We start from the raw sequence: 19,529 nt of genomic DNA on the forward strand, positions 1-19,529 counted from the left end.
TTCATGAAAAAGACTCTGTTATCATTTTCAGAACCAACTCAGTTTGCAATTAAATAGCTGGAATTGTTGAACTGACGGAGATTGATAAAGAAAGCCCTTATACAAAAGCCTACATTTCTTGCACTTCCAGGCTTGATTAGTATATAATTCTGCCTCTCACATTTTAATTTGAATAGTCTACTAAACCACAGTCATACCTATATCTTTGATATATCTTTGCCAACACTATGAGTAACATTTTCTCTCCTTCATCATCAGTGAGGTCAAGATTTATCTTTGTGGACTAGATCACCCATTCTTCTCCTCCAGATCCTTGACTTAACTCATTCTACTGCCTTTATCTGGAATTCATTTGCCTTGCTGCAGCACAATTCCACTCACTAAACTGAAATACTGAGAATACTCACGGCCAAACAATTTGCTGCTCTTGGTAGGATCCCAGGACTATTCTATTATTATCAGACTTTTCTGCAGACATAAACTTAGATTTTTAACTTTTGCGTTGTCTACTGATAAAAAAAATAAGGATCTATATAAAGATCTGTATTCTATTCTAGGTTCTATATAAATATAGAAACTGAAAGCAAAAAATATGATAATAGATTTGCTTGTATTACCCCTTCAAAAGGTTATTTTGTTTACTTCATAAATTAATGTGTAAATGCAAAAGCAAATACTGAAGATGAAGAAAGTGTAGTCATACAGATATAACTTTTTAATTGTAATGGAAACTTGGAAAAATATAAACAATTTACAAACCTTGTACATCATATAATCTTGTAATTCAGCAGTTTTAGTGTAAAAATAATTTGAGGCAATTAAAAACTCGTGAGAGTAAAAAGATAGAGATGAAACCCCAATACATTGGTTCATTCTCGCTTAATTAAATTGTACCTTCTCACACAGTGCAGAGCATTGGAACTAGTGTGTTCAGAAATAGGTCCATAATATACAAAAGTCAACTGAAAAGAAAAATATAACCAAGCAACAAAACTACAATTAACTGGTAAGACTTGGCAAATGACTTTTCTGGATCCTCTTTGTATCGAAATTGTTAGCTTTGTCTAAATTTTCTGCAACTTATTCAGTTTACTACTGAAGTGTTGATGCTACTTCTCTATTTCAAGAAGCGTTTTCAATGTCAGAATTCAAATACTTATTTACCTTAGTTTCAGTACAATTATATTCTGACAGATTTCTTTGAATACACAACTTTCTTTTTGACTATGTTCCCTTTCTTTTTCATTGTCTTTTTCTGCATCATCAACAGAGAAGAAAACAAGCCTGAAACTTTAAGAACCTTCTTTTTCTCTCCTTGGTGATGGAGAGGGTGTTCTTTTGAACACAGAAAACTGTCACAACCTGTAAATATTTCATGCAAATCACTGCACATACCATAAGCATATTTGAGGCTATGCTAGTCACACACACACACACACAAAAGTATCGGTAGTTTTCCAGTGTCAGCCTGCCATTAAGTTTGCTAAAAGTTAGAAGTGGTAGTAAACTAGGAGGCATACTCATACAGACGAAAATGTATGGTTCTAATTCAATAGAAATATGACTATTTTGTTTAAAATAGAAAACCAGAGTATACATTCAGTTTCATGAGAAAGAGTAATTCGTAATCCTGAGTAGGAGATAGGCTATTAAAAGGCTCACTTCTGGTTACACTTTCGAATCAGCAGTGAGTTTTGTTCATGATTGGCTCAGACCACAAGAAATGGATATTATTTTATATTCTTAATAGTACACATGCTGTAGTTCAGGTTAGCGTGTGAGTGATGCTCTTCTAAAACATATTCATGAAGGTGTGTTGGTCCAAATATTACAGTAATTTTAAAATCATAGAATCCTATTGACCGCTTCATGGAAAACTAACTTCATATTTGTTTTAAATCTGTTCCGTCAGTGTCTAAATTAAAATGTTTACTTTGACCACACTAGGTCACACGCAGTTGTGAATAGTGGCTCAAAGGACTAACACACAACAAAACACTCTATATTATGGAGAAATGTTATTAAAATAAAAGGAATAGTTTTTTTTTTTCTTCCCCTCCCCCCGCCCAGGAATTTACAGTTTGTTTTATTATAATTAACACAGTTATGACACACAGTAAAGACAAATTATATATACTTAACTAAACAAACAAGAAAGGATGGCACAGTACATATAATTCTGCATCAGTGTCATATTTCCTTTCTTGTTTTGTTGTTGTTGTTGTTCATTTGTTTTTAACAGAAAGGTAATAGCAGTGAAGGTAGAACAGGTATTTTTCTGTTTCCAGGACAGATTAAATTATCTTTCATTTTAAGAGTGGGAGTATTTGGATTTCCTTGCTTATAAAAAACCATAATCTTTTAGAAATCTGAATATAAAGGTAATGAATCCATTTAGATTTGTTGAGCTGGTGAAGTTATGTGTTCCGAATAAATCTAAAGCTGCACTACTTACACACTACTAAGGGATTTTATATTTTGGAGAATACATGTATGCGAACAGGACTCTACCTTTTTATATTTAATATTTTTACTTTCCTCAGTGATGTTTACATAGCTGAGATGCAAAAGCACAATTAAGATTTAATTTGGATTTCATAGTACATGAGGCTTTAAAATATAGTTTGTCTATTAAACGAATGAGCAATGCTCTCTCAAAGTTGTTCCCCTAGGAATTCTGCGGCCAGTTAGATGTTGGCGAATAGACTCTAGAGTAAATGCTCTTTTGTTACACACCTGTTTCCTTTAGATTGAGAAGTTCATGATTACCAGGATGCTAAATGATGTTTAAAAACAACAACAACCAACCATACAAAAAACACATAAAAAGGTTTTGTCTGTCTCTGTTCCCATCACATTTTTCACTACCTCCTTTTTTGTATTCAGGTGTATTCTGATGCAACACGTAGAAACAAAATAAGTGGTAAATCAGACCTTCTAAGCTGCCTTAAAAAAATCTGATTTTATTTCACTATTGACAGTGAAATAGAGATAACATACTGTGTGCCCACACCATGTTTATGCTGATGTATATGGAGATACCCAAGAGTACCTAGGGAGAGTATGGAGTACACGAAGAGTGCATCTGCAAGTGTGTTACTAGGGCTGTCTGAGGAAAACCTACTACAAAAAGCTGAAAAGTGTGTCACGCAGTAGCAGATGTGAGGGACAGAATCTTAGTTTACATTCACTGCGCATACTGCACTTTTGCATTACGTGGCAAGACTTTTTCAGTGGCTGAGGACAAGCAGTTGTGTCGATTATATGCATGGCCCAAGTGTCCCATTTTAAATAAGGAGACTTTGCATAAGATTTCCTGCCCTAATTTCTTCTGGCAGTACAGTTGGAAAGCACCTTACTACTAAACCAAAGATAAGAATAGCAGACAAAGAATCTGAATTCTCATCCATAACCCCAAAAGGCACACAATATGCCGGTTACGTTCTTTTGACCTTGTTGTTTCCAAAGTGGAACACTGTTGTGGCACTGTAGATTGCAACCCTTTGTAATGTATTTCAGGTGAAACTCCAAACATTGCACTTTCTCCTTTAATATGTTCACCATGGAACTAAGACAAAATGCTAATCACTATTTGACAAATTGTATATATATATATGTATATATATATACACATATATATATTTATAAATTGTATATGTATATATATATATTTTTTTCCTTACACTTTTTCTGTTAAGCTTTCTTTTTGAATAAGATTTCATTTCCTTATGTGAGGTTGTTAATTCAGCTAAATGTGGGAAATTTTGTAATGCTATAGAACAGCTATGAGCTGCAAGAATTCACATTAATATATATATATATAAATAAAACGTGTATTTCCTTGTTGGCTTTGTTCACTGAAAAAACTCCTTTGAAAGTGATCTAAATCCTGACTCTTAAGTCTAAGTTTTGAATGTATTCTTTTTTCTCGCATTACAAAGTGATTCTTTCCATATACAGCTCCTCTGAGTGTCTGCTCAGGCAGCTCAGGAGGAGCTCTGCTGTGCTCTGGCTTAGGACACTGTGGCTGCATTATTACTGACTGCATGGGATATGTGGGCGCATAGAAACCTTGTGAATCAGACAGCTTTTCTTCTCCTACACCTGCGTTTGGACACTTGATTTTAGGAACTCGTACACAGAAATGTGGATCCACACAAAAATGGGGAAGAACTTTTTTTGCTGTGAGAGTGACAGAGCCCTGGAGCAGGCTGCTATAGAGATGGTCTTCTCTGGAGATACTCGAGACCTGTTTGACAACTAACCACACAACCCGCTGCAGGAAACTGCTTTAGCAGGGGGTTGGACTCAATGATTTCCAGAGGTGTCTTCTAACCCCTACAGTTCTGTAACTGTGTGATTCCTGTTTTGTTGCTGTTTTCTTGTCTTTGAACAAGTCCGGAAATTGAAATGCTCAACGAAAAGAAACATAAGGAAAGAAAAAAAACTCCAGCTGTCCCAGCACCTATGACAGCTTCAACTGCAGCCCCCACGCAGTGAATCCGTGCCAAAAGCTCGCACTGCCCGCGGTGGAGGAGCGGTGCAGCCCAGCCAGCAGGCAGAGCCCGTACCTCCATCTCACTCACCTGCGCTTGCTGCCAGCGCCGCGCCACGCTCCAAGTTCGCCGCTCGCCTCCCTCCAGTCTCCTTCCAGGCCCCGCCGCCGCGGCCGGGCGCTTTGCCTTGTCAACTAACCCCCTCTAGCGCCCAGCCGGCCGCATCTGACCCGCGGGCTGCGAGCCGAGGGGGCGCCTCTCCTCCTTCCATCCCTCCCCTCCCTTCGCCGAAGCGCGCCGCGCACCTCACGCCCGCACTCCCCTCTGAGGGCGGCTGAGGAGGGGCCGCCGCCGCCGCCCAAAGGCTCTCGCCCCCGCGCCGCTCCCCGCGCGCTCCCGGCCGCCCGTTTGGCCGGCGGGCCGCCCGTGCCCGAGCGCCCCCGGCGCGGGGCCGCGCCGCCCTCCCGGCGGACCGGCACCCGCCGGGCTGGGGCCGTGCCGCTCGGCGGGGGAGCGGCGGCACCAAAAGCCGCGGCCGGGAGCGCGACACGCAGATCGGGAGCGAGCGGCGGAGATCGCGGCAGAGCCGCCGCGGCTGAGAGGGAGAGGCAGAGACAGAGCGGGGCGAGAGGCGGCAGCGGAGCCGGGGATGCCGCCCCGCAAGTTTTGTTGATGCCACGGGGAGCGTGAGGAGGCGCCCAGCCCTGCTCCTCAACCCGCCTGCAGCCGAACAGCCCGGCGGCGGGGCAGGACCCTCCTCCGCTATGGGATACTGAAGCCCCTAGGCGCTGCCTCCGGCCGGGGATGCGGCGCGGACGGCGGAGGAGGCTGCCGGAGCTGCCGGCGGCGCCTCTACGGGGCTGAAGGGCCGCCCAGGAGCGGGGCTCAGCCCGAAGTTGCCGAAGCTCTCCCGCTCGTCAGCGCCGCCGCCCCTCGCGGCTGTGCAGCACGGGGCTCCCGCGCCCCTCGCCGCCTTCCCGCTCTCCCTCTTGGCCGCCGCCGTGCCCCGGGACGCCGCCGGTGGATGCGCCCGCCCCGGCCCGGGCAGCCCCCGGCGGCAGCGCAGGCAGCGCGGCGCGCCCCGGACCCCGGCGGGGCGGCAGTCGCGCCGCGGCGTTCCCCGCCGGCCTGAAGGAGGACGCGGGGCGCTCGGCGGGCCCCAGCCATGGGGTGTTGCGACGCTCGGGGTCTGCTCTGGAGATTCGGCCTCTTCCTCCCCCTGCTGACGGCGCACCCCGCAGCCGGCGGACACGGCGCCTCCAACCAAGGTGAGGGCGGCCGCGGGGCCGCAACTTTCCGGCGAGAGCGGGGCGGTGGGGAGGGGGCTCCGCACCCGGCCGGGCAGCGGGATCGGCGTCTCGGCGGAGCGGGGCGGGCGCTGCGGCCGGGAGCCGCCCGGCTGGGCTTGTCCGGCGGCATCCGCTGGGGGCGGCCCCGTGAAAGTTGGGTGCGGGTGAGAGGGGGGCACGGAGCTGAGCGGGGCTGCGGCTGTGCGCTGCCCTCCGGTGCGGCCGAACTTGCAGCGGACTGGAAGTTATCCCCGCTGAGAGAGCGGCGGCATCCCGCTACGTGAAATGGGGTTGCTGAGGGACAGCTGGCTCTAACCGAGCGGGCTTTAGGGTGCGTCACGCGAGTTAAGAGGCATCGTTGCCCTTAACACCTGGTTTGACTGCTCGAAATTAGCCTCATCTAGAGTCTTTGTCACAGGTGCGTGCTCATCAGGTCCAGCTGACGACGGTTGTTGAATTGCTTAGGTTGTAATGTACGTGCGGATTCAAAATGCCTCTGGGTTGGAAAGGGAATCACCCTACTTAGAGAAATGAAGATTAAAATGCACGGCACACTCAGATGGTGTCAAATGTTGTTAGGAAGAACTGGAAAAAAAAAAGAGAAAAGAAGTCACTGATTGTGAAACGCTGTGTTGTACGTTATTGAACATCTGGATAGAGCAAGGCATTTCCATAACTGTTAATTTATTATACATCTCTCTACTTAGTTGTGGAGGAGGCAGGGTGCATCTATTCCTACACTGAGTCCCTCCTACTTTCTGTTCTGTTTTTTTGTTTATTTTTCTTTTAATTTTTTTACAATTTGCTTTTGTACAATTTATCTTTCCCACTCGGGGGTTTTACTGGGATGTGAGTGAAAATACAGGAGCTGAAGGACGGCTCTAAATGCTGCTTCTAGCAGAAATTATGTTCCCCATTATTGTTGAAAGAAGTGCTGAATATGACCGTGTTGGAAAGTAATGAGCAAACAGCTTTTTACTTGTGGAGTACTGCTAAATTTGTAGTTCATTTATTTTCACACTTTGTTTTGACATTCTTTTTTTCAGTGTTTATTATATTTACTTGGGTAACAGTAAAAAGAGAGAATAAATCACTGGGAAAACAGGAAGATATGATAGTTCAGGCACAAAACCCTTCAGTAATCAGGGTCAGATGTGATAGGGATATACTAAAGAATACTATTCCTTTACCTCTTCTGCACTGAATGTTATGGATAGTTTCAGTCTGAAAATGGATAACATATAGTCATATTAATGCTCTATCGTGTTTTGTCCTTCATCATGTTTTAGACAACATCAGATTCTCATAGTTGTACAGCACAGTTCTTCTTTTATGTCATTCTCACTAGTGCATACTTACGTCTACTACATTACCGTAAGACCTAACAAGACGCAGAAATGCTGTTTAAAGTAATTCATGTGTACCATGGAATAAGTGAGACTTTCTACACATTGAAAGTAAAGGATTTTTATTAAGTAGTGCAAGGAATAATCCTGGGATGAAGTTGGTAATAATTTTTAAAAGGCAGTTAAAATGGAGGAAAATGGCTGCCCATTAGCCCAAGGAAAAGTCTGTCAGGGTTGGAATGGGTTTCTGATGTTGATGTAACTTTTCCAATACAAGTTCTGGTATTGAGAGAAGTGGTTGCACAGAGTACTGATAAATTTCTTAACTTCTGAATAACTTCCCTTTCTGCTCTTTGTTTTGAAACCTCTAATAAAAAGAGAGATCTCTTTTCTTTGGTTTTGCCATTTTACCATGGAATCAGTCTAACTTAACCATACACGTGAACTGAAGATTTACTGGATTTTCACCCATTTGAAGAAGCTATCAATAACGACGACTTTCTCTAAAACCAGAAGTTGAATAAAAGAAAATAAACGCAATGAAACAGTTGCACGTTATGTTACACTTAAGTGGATAGGTCTAAAATGCCAGCTATAATGTTTAGAATCCCTGCTATGAAGGATATTTTGAACTCCTGTGCTGTTGGCTGAGGAAAAAAAAATCAACTGTTATAAGGTGATATTTCAGACTATACATCTTGGAAACATGTTTGCATTAATGGGTGTTGGTTTTTCACTAATAGTTATAGTCTTTGTAACTTAGCTTAGCTATACTATCCAAAATGTTTGGCCTTCTCTTTCCTATGTACAGGCATACCAGCATTAATACAAACTTGTGAAGGAAGATTTTGCTTGGATTGTTTGATGGGGGAAAAATGTGGAAGGGGAATAAGCTTATTAGTCCAATCTGGTAAACAGAAAGCCCTTCCTCTTCATTCTTAATGATTTATTTTCTGTTACTAAAGAGGGATTTTCAGAGAATTAATGCACTTCAGTCTTACAAATAACCGTGCTGGAGTTTATCTTTTTGTTTGCTTTCTGCGAACAAAAAGATATCTGTTTTGATATAGTTCCAAGACTTTCAGGTTGTCTCTCTTTCAACCAGTAAATCAATTCATGGTGTCTTACTGTATCTGTAGCAAGGCAGACAAAAACAATACTATTGACAGAGAAGTGAGCTTACTCATTCATCTTAATGGAGTGCTAAGTTCAAGAAACAAATAATGACCATGCCAAGAACTAGATTTTACCGTTAAGAAAAATCCTGTAGGTAAGCAAGGCCATGAAGCTGCGTAGGAACCTGTATCACTATGGTCTGAAACTGAACTGTTCAAAACAAAAACCTCAATTAATAGTGTGGGTTGGGTGCCTGAACATTCATCTGAATTTTGATTGAGCGTGACATCTAGTTACGTCTGGTAACAAATCAGTCACCAGTGCAAGATTTCAGCTTGAGTTGTTTGTTGGTTTGATTGCTAAAACATGCTGGATTGAGCAACTACTCAGACCTAGAGATACAAATTAGAGCATCTGAAATGTGATCTTTGTGTAAAACATGAGCTATTAAGATAGAGATAGCATATTAATAGTATGATAGCATATTAACAATATGATGCTATCCTTTGCTAAGCATGTACGTAAATTTTCACGTATGTGTTAACCAGAAAGAATTTTTGCTTACTGGTTTCTTGCAAACTGTAGTTGCTGTTATTTTTCGCCAGACAATTGATTTCTGAAGTAAACTATAGGGCTTACATACTTCATCATGTCTACCGATGAACTATAAAAGGAAGTTGTATGCTTTTTCAGTTACCAGGTGTCACTATACCTTGCTAGGTTATGCAAGGTTTGTTTCATATGCTTCCTTCTAAAATGCAAACATATTCATTTCCTCCTGCAAAAAAAGAGTTTTAAGTTAAGAGATAATGTCAAACATCAATTCCAAAATTGATATAGCATCTATTTTCACAATGATTATGCCTGATGTAAATTGGGTAGCTCAAAGTATGTAATAGAGCCTTGTGATTCACATATTAAAATCTGAGACAGATTACTAGTGACCTTGAGTTCTTCATCAGTTCAAAGATGTTGGCTTGTATTTATCCGCATATTTATTTTTACGTAAGCACAGTCTATCACAGAGAAGTAGTCTTTTTGAATACAGCACTCAGAATTTTCCTATAGTATTAAAGAAACCAGGACTGAGTGTAGAGGCTGAACTTTTCTCTGAATGACACGGATGCTGATTACTGCTATTGCGATAAAGGTTTAATTCTCTTCTAAGCATATATGGAAAACACAAAACTTGCCCTACTTAAGATCTTTCAAAAAAATATTTCTACCCTATTTGTTTTTCAGTGGTAAGGATGGCTATGGAACCTCCACAGGTGTAGATATGCATGAAATGACTTTTTTTTTTTACCCAAAAGCCTAGATTGGAATGCTATACATATCTGAGATATCTGTAGTGAACAGATTTGAAGTTAATGCTTCATGATATATTCATGGTTTTGTATTTAGCAGTATTAACTACTGTTTGGATATTTTCTTATTTTGGCCAGATTAGAACGATTAGTATGGAAATAAAGATAAAAGAAAATGTATAGCTCAACTGTCAGTTGAGTAAGATCTCATTTTCTTCTGTAATTCTGTTCTGTAATTCTCATGTAATTTGGGGTGTGAAAACACCTCAGAGGAACTGAAATATTTCCAGAATTACACAGCTTGGCCCTGTTAAGAAAGGAGGCTAAGTGCTGGAAGGAATTATGGAAATAAAAGCTGAAGAGAGCAGCTGATGGTTAGCAAGCAGTGTTTTCTCCATCTCTCATGTTTTATTCAGGGAGATCAGCATTTTCAGTTTCAGCGGGTGTCATGCTTGTGTTAGGAAACAAACCAGTGCAGTTCCTAGAAACCAGTCTAACACTAGTATGGAGATGGTGACTGTCCTGTATCTGCCTCCTATTTGATGGTCCTTTCCAAAGGATCTGCTGCTGGCTGCTCTCTATCTGGACTTCAAAATCAGATTAGCTATACTTTAGGTTTGATCCAGGATGACCATTCTTACCGTCCCATGAATTTAGCCGTCAGTGTTTCAACATAAAGTTTTATTTTTGGCAAGTCAAATGGTTTTCAAATGAAAGAAGGAAGGAGTGTGAAAGAAATTCAGTTGTATTCTTATGGAAGACTCCTCCTGGGTTCCTAGGTACATATTTTAGATGTAAATAATTAGTTACAAACTCTATCCGAGGGCCCTCCTGGGTGTCTGTTGTCAGACTTCTCAACTGTGAATTTTAGAGAAGTCAGTTAAGTAGATGTTTTGTCAGTAAGAGGTACAATACATTAATATTCAATTTGTTAGCTACATTTTGTAAAATTAGAAGCCTAATTTGATTACAGTCTACTTTAACTAATCACCTATATTTAGAAACTGATATGCATATGCAGTATGAGGAATATTGTATTATTCTTGGATCCAAATATAGCACATTTAGGTTCCTTATTTCAGCTGGGTGTGTAAAATGGAATGTCTCCATTAGGATCGCTGGCTTACTCTGCCTTGACATTGACATAAAAAAGAGGCTGGCCTTTTGTTTGTCATACCCTTTAATGCTGAAATCCATGATACGGAGATATAATTTTCCAGTCTTCGTCTTATTCCATCAATCCTTATACTAGTTTCGGTTATGCTTTCATTATTGTTTTTGTGAGACCTCTTCTTGTGTGTGTGTGAATGTCTGTAGGTAGAGTTGTGCTTCCCCATGTCTAAGAATAAGTCAGTTTAAAATAAAGGCATTAAGAAGAACTCTCTTCAATTAATGCAGCATCCATTTGTAATGCAAGTACTTGCTAAGTACTAAGTATAGTACTAAGTACTATATGTCAGAGAACACAGCTTTGAGGCCAAAGTTTGCTTTAAATAAAGAGTCTATTTTATTTGGATATCTGAAGCTCATCAGTCATGTTAACAAAAAATACTCAGTAGGAAAATGATACTGAATTGTCTCACTCACACAATGTAAAACATCGGCATGTTAGCATTTCCAGCACTTACTAGTATCTCTGGATTTGGTCTAAATTCTATCATCTCATAAGAAAACAAAACTGATCCTTTCTGTAGAAGGATCTAAAGATTTTGAAAGTATTTTTGTCTCCGGGTATAAAAAGGCGAAATTTGCATTTATCAGTTCTGAACTCTTGATTCAAAGCCGTAGAAACATTCCATTTTTTGAAAAGTGATCATGAAAACACCGTGTAGAATACACTGTATGAACGTCAAGCACAGGCTTGAAACTTGGTGAGCTAAGGTGCTTCAGGTCTGAATGTTTTCCTGTTCTCTGAAAACCTGTAAAGAATTCTATATTACAACATTTGTTTTTAAACAATCCCAAGGTCTTCAGATATTTCTCCCTGACTCTCACACTCCCCTTGACAAATACTTCTCTCCCAGGATGACGGACTGTATTTGAAAGTTCTGTGTTACTGCGATTTTTATGCCAAGAAGGAGCCAAACTGAAATTTAACGAAAAATTAAATACTGGTCTGTGCAAGAGAAGGCTGTGCTTTGTTCACTCACCTGGTCACAAATAGTAATGCATGATCAGGACTGGTCTTTTCCCATGTGCTCATTTTGCCATCTGGCCCAAAACAGTTCCAAAATCGGAAATATAAGTTTTCTTCTCTCCTTTCACCCTCTTTCCAGCAGCCTCTCTGACTGTCTCCCTTGTCAGGGTAGCTGTATGCATTTGTACTTCTAAACTGAATCTGCATCTGATGAACTTGAAGTGTGCCTTCACTGTTGCAAGGGGATTATTATAGTGGGCTCACTAATTATGTGAGTCACAGAATCACAGAATTTTTCAGGTTGGAAAAGACCTAGAAGATCATCTAGTCCAACCATTACCAATACTTCCCAGCTAAACCATATTCCTCAACGCAACATCCAAACGTTTCTTGAACACTCCCATGGTCGGTGACTCTACTACCTCCCTGGGCAGTGCATTCCAATGCCTGACTACCCTTTCTGAGAAGAAATACTTCCTAATGTCCAGCCTGAACCTCCCCTGTCGCAGCTTGAAACCATTCCCTCTAGTTCTATCACTGTCTACACGAGAGAAAAGGCCAACCCCCAGCTCACCACAACCTCCTTTCAGGAAGCTATAGAGAGCTATAAGGTCTCCCCTGAGCCTCCTCTTCTCCAGGCTGAACAATCCCAGTTCCCTCAGCCGCTCCTCATAAGGCCTGTGCTCCAGACCCCTCACCAGCTTCGTAGCCCTCCTCTGAACACGTTCCAGGGCCTCAATGTCTTTCTTGCAGTGAGGGGCCCAAAACTGAACACAGCAAACAGCACATGTTAAGGTTTCTCACTAGAAATGTTAGGTAATACATTCTAATTGTATTTATCAGGCTCCTTAGTTCTCTAATCAATTTGTTAATAGTAGAATGCTTAGAATTTGTACCCATTTCGGCTTTGATGGTTACTTTAAAATCTCTGATTATAAACTCATATTTTGTGAACAATACATATTTAGTCAAGTTTAGTAATGGTTTTATGTTTGCACATTTGACAGCTAACTATTAAAATTATATCCATCTGTTTTCCAGTTCTTGCTTTTCCCTACTCCTTCCACCTCATGGATGCAGTGCAGAAAGAGAAGTAAGAAAATAAAAATAGAATTGGTTATTAGCAAGTATACCTACTATTCTTTTAGTCAGAAAACCAAGCTATACAGTGTTCTGGGAGAGATTCTATTTCAAGTCATTGAAGAAACAAGAATCTTTACTAAAAATTATTAGTCTTTGTTTAGGTGGATTTATGAGGAGTTGATTGAGGGTTTTTTCCCTCTTAAGAGAAGTAGTTTTATTTATTCCGAGGTGACTGAATTCCAGACAGTCTTTGAAGGTGTCTACTGTTTGCTGATGGGTTCTGCAAGAAGGCTGTTACCAAATTAATGATGACTATATGCACATCTGCTCCTCATGGGTCATTACTACTCTTCATTGGATACCATAGGTAGTGCTTATGTGAAAAGCACTAATGCAATCGAAGCAATCTAGAGTGTTTTAATAAGCAGACATGTCAACTGCATTTGCAATACAGCTTTCCTTCATTGAATAAAATCACAGCTGTGTCGATTCTATGCAGAATGAAAGATGGGCAGAAGCACCATTTGTAACAAGCTCATGTGAAGGTACATACACAGAATGAGGACATAGCAAAAGGTATATTTACTGAGAGTTTCACAGCTTCAATCCACTTAATGGCTTCTGCACCTAGGACAAAAGGGGAAAAGTCACATATAGCAAACAGTATAACTGATGCATGTAATGAGTGATTTGTCTTGGCTAGGGGCCCTTGGTTAGAGTGCACTTGCTGCTGTAATTTCCATTTTCTGTCTGCTGGATACTTCTTAGCTTAAAATAAAGGAATAAAAGAGTGAATTAGAAAGCATTCTGTAAAATAATGCACTAGCATTTTAATCTTGGTACAAGTGATTAACTCTTTGAAATGTACCAAGCCAGTTTTCCCGATGCATTCCAAGTGCTGGTTTAAAATAAAATTCTATAGAAAAGTTTTGGCTAAAATTGAAAATTATGTTATCCAAATATATTTTGGACACATTAGGAAAAAATAAATAAATAAAAAAAATGAAAGGAGATCTAGACATTCTTTTTGTAGTGTTTCCAGTCTGTTTATATTGCTGAAGCTGTTAAATGTTTACGTGCAAGAATGGTACAGCAGGAATAACCACTAGGAGGATTATGTTAGTTTTAGTCATTCAGTTTGGTGGACGTTAGTTATTGGAGGAACATTTTATTGAGTACTGCTAATATTTCGAAATGAAGAAACGTGAACTTCCAAACCAAACTTGAACTCAGATTGTTGTCAGATGCAATGAAAAACTAAACCCAATTAATGTCTCAGCAGCAAGAATCTTTTTCTTCTGAATTTGGTGTATGATAATATACAATAAAGACATTGTACCATTAATTATTTCTAGCCCCCTACAGTCTTAGGGTCCAGCTATCTTTTATGTAGACCATGAGTCATAGAGACTTCTGTGCTGGCTTTTCCTAACTTTTAGATGTGGGAATTGCTAATCCCATTAATGTAAAAATATAATTAATATGAATTTCCTTTCTGACCTCATTTTTTACATTTTTAGAAGATCTTTATTCTCTTCCTCTTCAGCAATCATTCACATAGAATGTTGGTTTATTTAGATTGACAGAATAATTCTCTGCTAAATGATCTGAATTAAGGCAAGAGAGATTCCATTTTACATGGCATAGGCATAAGTCATGAAGACATACACTCTGCCGGTAAACTGTGTTAAACATCAAAGGAATTTTGAAGAAAAGTATATTCATTTAGAGGTTACACAACAAAGTTGTCCTCACTAGGTTGCTTAAGAACCCCAATGACTTTAGCTCCTAATATCTTTACTTGTTCTTCTTCTCTTTTTATTCTTCATTCTTCCAGATAGTTTATGTCCCACGATTTCCCTTTATTTCATTGTTCCATCATTCCTCACTTTGCTGCATTTGACCTGGGTTGTTCTGAGGTCTGTTGGGATGAGAATACTGCTGAAAGCTTCCTGCACATATTGATTTGGCAACCAGGAGATACAAAGAGAGAACCTCTTGTGCACCTTCAATGTCTTAGTTTGGGGAATGCTTGTTTGCTCTTTGGTAAAAGTATCAGCACAGTCAAATTGGTATGTAGAGTCTGTTAAGCTTGGAATGCTCTAAGAATACATAAGCTTTGGGAGTGACAAAACTTCTGTATAGCAAACAAGTTCAGCTTGGGTAAATGTGAACTTATAGCAAAGGACATCAGCGAACTACTATCAAGGTACTCCAAATGACAGAACTGCTAGTGTTGATTAATTAAAGGCATAAAACATATTTTCCCTTGTCTTGCTTTTGGAAATATTTCAGCAGTTTTATATGAAATGTTTTCTAAGAAAGGCATTTCAAACATAGATTTCAACACAGCATATTTCAGAGTGAATGTTTTGATATGCAAAATATTTTAAAGGTAAAAAAAGCATGTTTTAAGATGTTACTTAGGTAACCTGAGTTATAGTCATAGTTAGAGTGGAGATCACTCTCATAGCTAGTTTTCCCCTTTTTTACGTTCTCATGAAATACTTGTTTTTGCTGGAGTATATCAAAACTTATAATAATGGTTAGCCTGTCCATTTTACTAATAATCATTTTCCTTACTAATTTAGTAACAGGTAGTTTCAAATAATGTCCTGAAGCCTTTCACTAGTGAATTTTCATCATATTCGAGAAAATTAGCAAATTATTTTTAATAGCTGTAGTCTGATAGATTTATCTTATATCAGAGAGGTGTGCCTCAAGAAATAAAAGATGATTGAAATTGGTGACACAGATGGACATTTTCAAAACAGGAAAGAAAATCAATAACAGATTAGACTGGATTAGATGTTGGCATTTAGAACTACACACAGAGAATGTTAAAATTTACTGACAACAGTCTTCTTCCTGATTTGCATTTCCACCTCTGTTCTTTTTTTCAGATGTATCATGATACGTACGTTATAACGGTATAAATGATGATAAAATTACCATATAGAACATAGAATCTATTGAGTTGGAAGGTCCCTTAAAAGTCAACTAGTCTAATTCCCCTGTGATGAGCAGGGACATCTACAGCTAGATCAGGGTACTCAGAGCCCCTTCCAGCCTGAACTTGAATGTGTCCAAGCAAAGAGGCTTCTACCACTTGTCAGGGCAACCTGTTCCAATGCCTCACCGTTCTTATTGTAATTTTATTTTTCCTTATATCCAGTCTAAATATCCTGTCTTATAGTTTCAAGCCATTTCCCCTTGTCCTGTCACAACAGACCCTGTAAAAGAATCTGTCCTCTTCCTTCTTATACCTCCACCCGTACTTTAGATACTGAAAAGCTGCCATCAGGCCTCCTTGGAGCCTTCTCCAGGCGGAACAGCTCCAGTTCTCAACCTGTCCTCATAGGAAGGGGGTTCCATCCCTTGGATCATTTTTGTGGCTGTTCTCTGGATATGCTTTAACAAGTCCACATCTCTCCTGCACTGAGAACTCCACATCTAAACACAGTATTCTAGGTGAGGTGTCACCAGCACAGAGTAGAGCTTCTTTTGATGCAATGCAGGATATATGTGGTTGGCTTTCTGGGGTGTGAGAGCACATTGCTGGTTCATGTACAGTTTATCATTCAGCAATACCCCCAGGCCCTTTTCAGCAGGGCTATGTGACATCTTTACTTCCCCCAGTTTGTACTCGTAGTTGGGGTTGCCACAGCCCAGGTGCAAGAACTTGCACTTAGATTGATCTCAGATCATCTGATTGCTCGGGCTGTAGCTTGGAGGAATGCATGTTTGGTAGTCTCGTTTGTTTTATGCATAACCTATTTCTATTTATTTTTTTACTTACTGTTACGCAAAATTTTGAATTTCTTAAGGTTTAAGTTGCACCAGAATCATTTGTGAAGTGATTTTCCACTCTTCTTGCTCCATACATTTGTTTGGAAGAGCAAGTATGTAGTTTGAAAACTCACTTTAACCATTTGAGAAGGTGGCTCCTTTGTCAGTAGAGAACGTCTTCAGCAAAATGTAGATGACACAAAAACCAGGAGGAATGGCTGATAGGCCAGAGGGCTGTGCTGCCATCCAGAGGTCTCTTAAATGTCTAAAGAAATGGGCTGACAGAAATCTCATGAAATTCAACAAGGAAAAGTGCAGAATCCTGCACCTGGGGAGGAACTACCTCCAGGAACCATGACATGCTGGAGGCCAACCAGCTGAAAAGCAACATTGTCAAAGAGGTCTTGGAAGTCCTGGTAGACATCAAATTGAATGGGAGCCAGAGATGAACATTTGCAGCAAAGGCAACTGATTGTTTCTGGGGCTGCATTTAGCAAGTATTGACAGTGGGTGAAGAGAGGTGGATTCTTCCTCCCTCAGCACTGGTGAGGCTGCACCTGGAGTGCTGAGTCAAGTTATGAGCCACTTAGTACAAGAAAGAATTGAGTGAAGGGACATGGAGAGGATGGAAGGACTGGACACTCCTGTGAGGAGAGGCTGAGAGAGCTGGGATGGTTCGGCGTGGAGAAGAGAAGGCTCAGGAAAGTTCTTAATGAGAATGGTTGAAATAAGTTGATCTGGAGCTGCATTCAGTCCTTAATTTTATTTACATTGTAGTTTGAATGTGAAATGTTTGGTTTACATAAAAGGGATAAAGGAAAACAGTGGAACCTGATTTGCTGTGTTACAGAGCTCAGGTTCAAGTTCCAGACATCTACCAGGCATTATGGGATGTGAACAGTACCAATATCAAAGTGTATAAAACTATATTAGAGGCCAGGAATGGAAGAGAAAGTTAGGGGAGCAGTCGTATTTCTACTGGGTTATTGCATTTAAGTGGATCCACATTTATTTTTTTCTTCCCCTTTCAATTTTTGGAATTTCTTTCACCTTTTTAACCCTAAAAAATGTTGAAATGAATACTGAAGTCTGGTGAGGTGTTCTGATAAGCTTTATAATGAGAAACCTCTCCGCAGGATGACAAGTTTGTGTGTCTTGCTCATATTCTCAGAGTAAGAGCAATTGCAGCCACCTGAGAAGATGAGAATTTTCTCCCTCTCCAAATCAGATGGGATTGCCAAAGCAGTTTGTGGTTGGAAATTTTTTACTTAACTGTAGCATGTAATATTAGGAAAAAATTCTTCTCAGGAAGGGCGGTGAGGTATTGGCACAGGCTGCCCAGGGAGGTGATGGAGTCACCACCCCTGGAGGTACTCGGGAAACATGTACATGTGGCACTGTGACATGGTGGTTAGTGGGCATGGGGGATGTGTTGATGATTGAACAAGGCAATTTTAGTGGTCTTTTCCAAACTTCATGATTCTGTGATTCTAAGTTCTTCAAAGAACTTAATCTAAAAAAGAATTAAAACATCCTGCTATTGGCAAATTGTTCATAATAATCATCTATTAAGGGCCCACTTAGTTACGGGCTTTGCAAAGAAATGTTGTTTTCGTTTTCTTTTTCTCTTTTTGCTGTTGTTTTTAACAGTTAGCTATGTGAATACTTGACTCTTTGACCTAAGGGATAATTTCTTTTCTGATATCCAGTGATCTCATGTCCAAATGAGATACGATTCCTCCAAATTCAGTGAATGCGTTGTCCAAATAACCTGATTCTTTGAACTGCCTGGTGCTAGCTCAAGCTGATGTCACAGTTATTCAGAAGAACATTGCTTTCAGTGTTTGAGTTTCAGGGTCACTACCATATGGAATATATTGAAAGGATTTTGATCTGATTGAAACTAAGTGAAAACTATAGAAAGTTTTTAAGACACTCTCTTGATATTACATATTTTATGAATAAAGTAATATTGTTGGTGAGCTTAATGGAAGCAGTGTTCTCTGAGCAAAGGTAAACATATTTATGCAGTTGTAAGGATGATTTTCATTTGCAAACTACCGGAGGGAACATGATTTAACAGGGGTTGGTTTCAGAAATCCCTTCCAACTCCTACAGTTCTATGATTTTGTGATTCATTAAAGTAAAATGATAAAACATAATACTAAACCACTGAACTCCTGAAATAGCAGTGGGCTCAGTGGGTTTTTTTTTTTTCTTTTTCGTTTTTTTCCCCTAATTTTGAGATGGAACAATCCATTTCTGAAAAGGAAGAAGATAAGAAAATAGGAAGGAGGAAGAGAAGATTAAAAATCAGATTCTTCTGACTCTCTCTTACATGAATATTTCAATTTACAAAATTTTGGGTTTAGTTTTGGAGAAAAAAAGAAAAAATGATACAAGTAAGTGCATTGGTTTGTAGACTCCAAGTAAGTTCTAGGTGTTTTTATAAGTATGTTATTAGAGAAAATAAAAGGCTTTACTCCAGTGTAGGATGGGGAAGAAATGTCATGAACTTGAGTTCATTGATTCAATTTTTATTGCTCAAAACTGCTACAGTTCATAAAATTCAGTTTTACAGACTATTAGTCCATAATGTGGGTTATGTCCTTTGGAGACTTATGTTAAAGATAAATGGAGTAGTTCAGAAAGATCTATGTTGTAGCTTTCTGGAGGAAGTTCAAGAATTATTTAAGTTCTCATGACTGTGTTCCAAAAGGAAGTGGGGCAAGGAGAGTTGCCAACAGCTTTGAAGTTAGGAAAGGAAATCAGCATTGGAAGAGTCTGTTTATCCTTTAGCAACTGGCTTAATTTCCATGGGGGAGAGGAAAAGAAATTTGCCTTAATATTACTGGCATCGGAAGCTGGTTTGCTATTTTGTTTTTCTGTTGTTCTCGACAGAGAAAATTGTATTTGCATTAGTGATATGTGCTAGGACTGTTTGCACTCAGCATGGAGTGCCTGTA

General features: G+C 40.0%; 1 protein-coding gene and 1 long non-coding RNA gene across 5 annotated transcripts in view; one reads left to right on the forward strand and one right to left on the reverse strand.

The window, feature by feature from the left end:
• Nucleotides 1-4,860, reverse strand: part of LOC140260619 (uncharacterized) — a 98,699-nt gene extending 93,839 nt beyond the window's left edge. Inside the window, exon 1 of the long non-coding RNA XR_011905579.1 lies at nucleotides 4,587-4,860. This is a non-coding gene — a long non-coding RNA (uncharacterized lncRNA). The remainder of the gene's footprint in view (nucleotides 1-4,586) is intronic.
• A 134-nt stretch (nucleotides 4,861-4,994) lies between these two features.
• EPHA6 (EPH receptor A6) overlaps nucleotides 4,995-19,529 on the forward strand; it is a 463,816-nt gene continuing 449,281 nt past the window's right edge. For all 4 annotated transcript variants that reach the window (XM_072332791.1, XM_072332808.1, XM_072332800.1 and 1 more), the window contains exon 1: nucleotides 4,995-5,764. In XM_072332791.1, the coding sequence (XP_072188892.1) occupies nucleotides 5,662-5,764 (103 nt within the window). In that variant the 5' untranslated portion in view covers nucleotides 4,995-5,661. The remainder of the gene's footprint in view (nucleotides 5,765-19,529) is intronic.

This window comes from Excalfactoria chinensis, chromosome 1, assembly GCF_039878825.1.
Source record: "Excalfactoria chinensis isolate bCotChi1 chromosome 1, bCotChi1.hap2, whole genome shotgun sequence".
Taxonomy (NCBI): Eukaryota; Metazoa; Chordata; class Aves; order Galliformes; family Phasianidae; genus Excalfactoria; species Excalfactoria chinensis.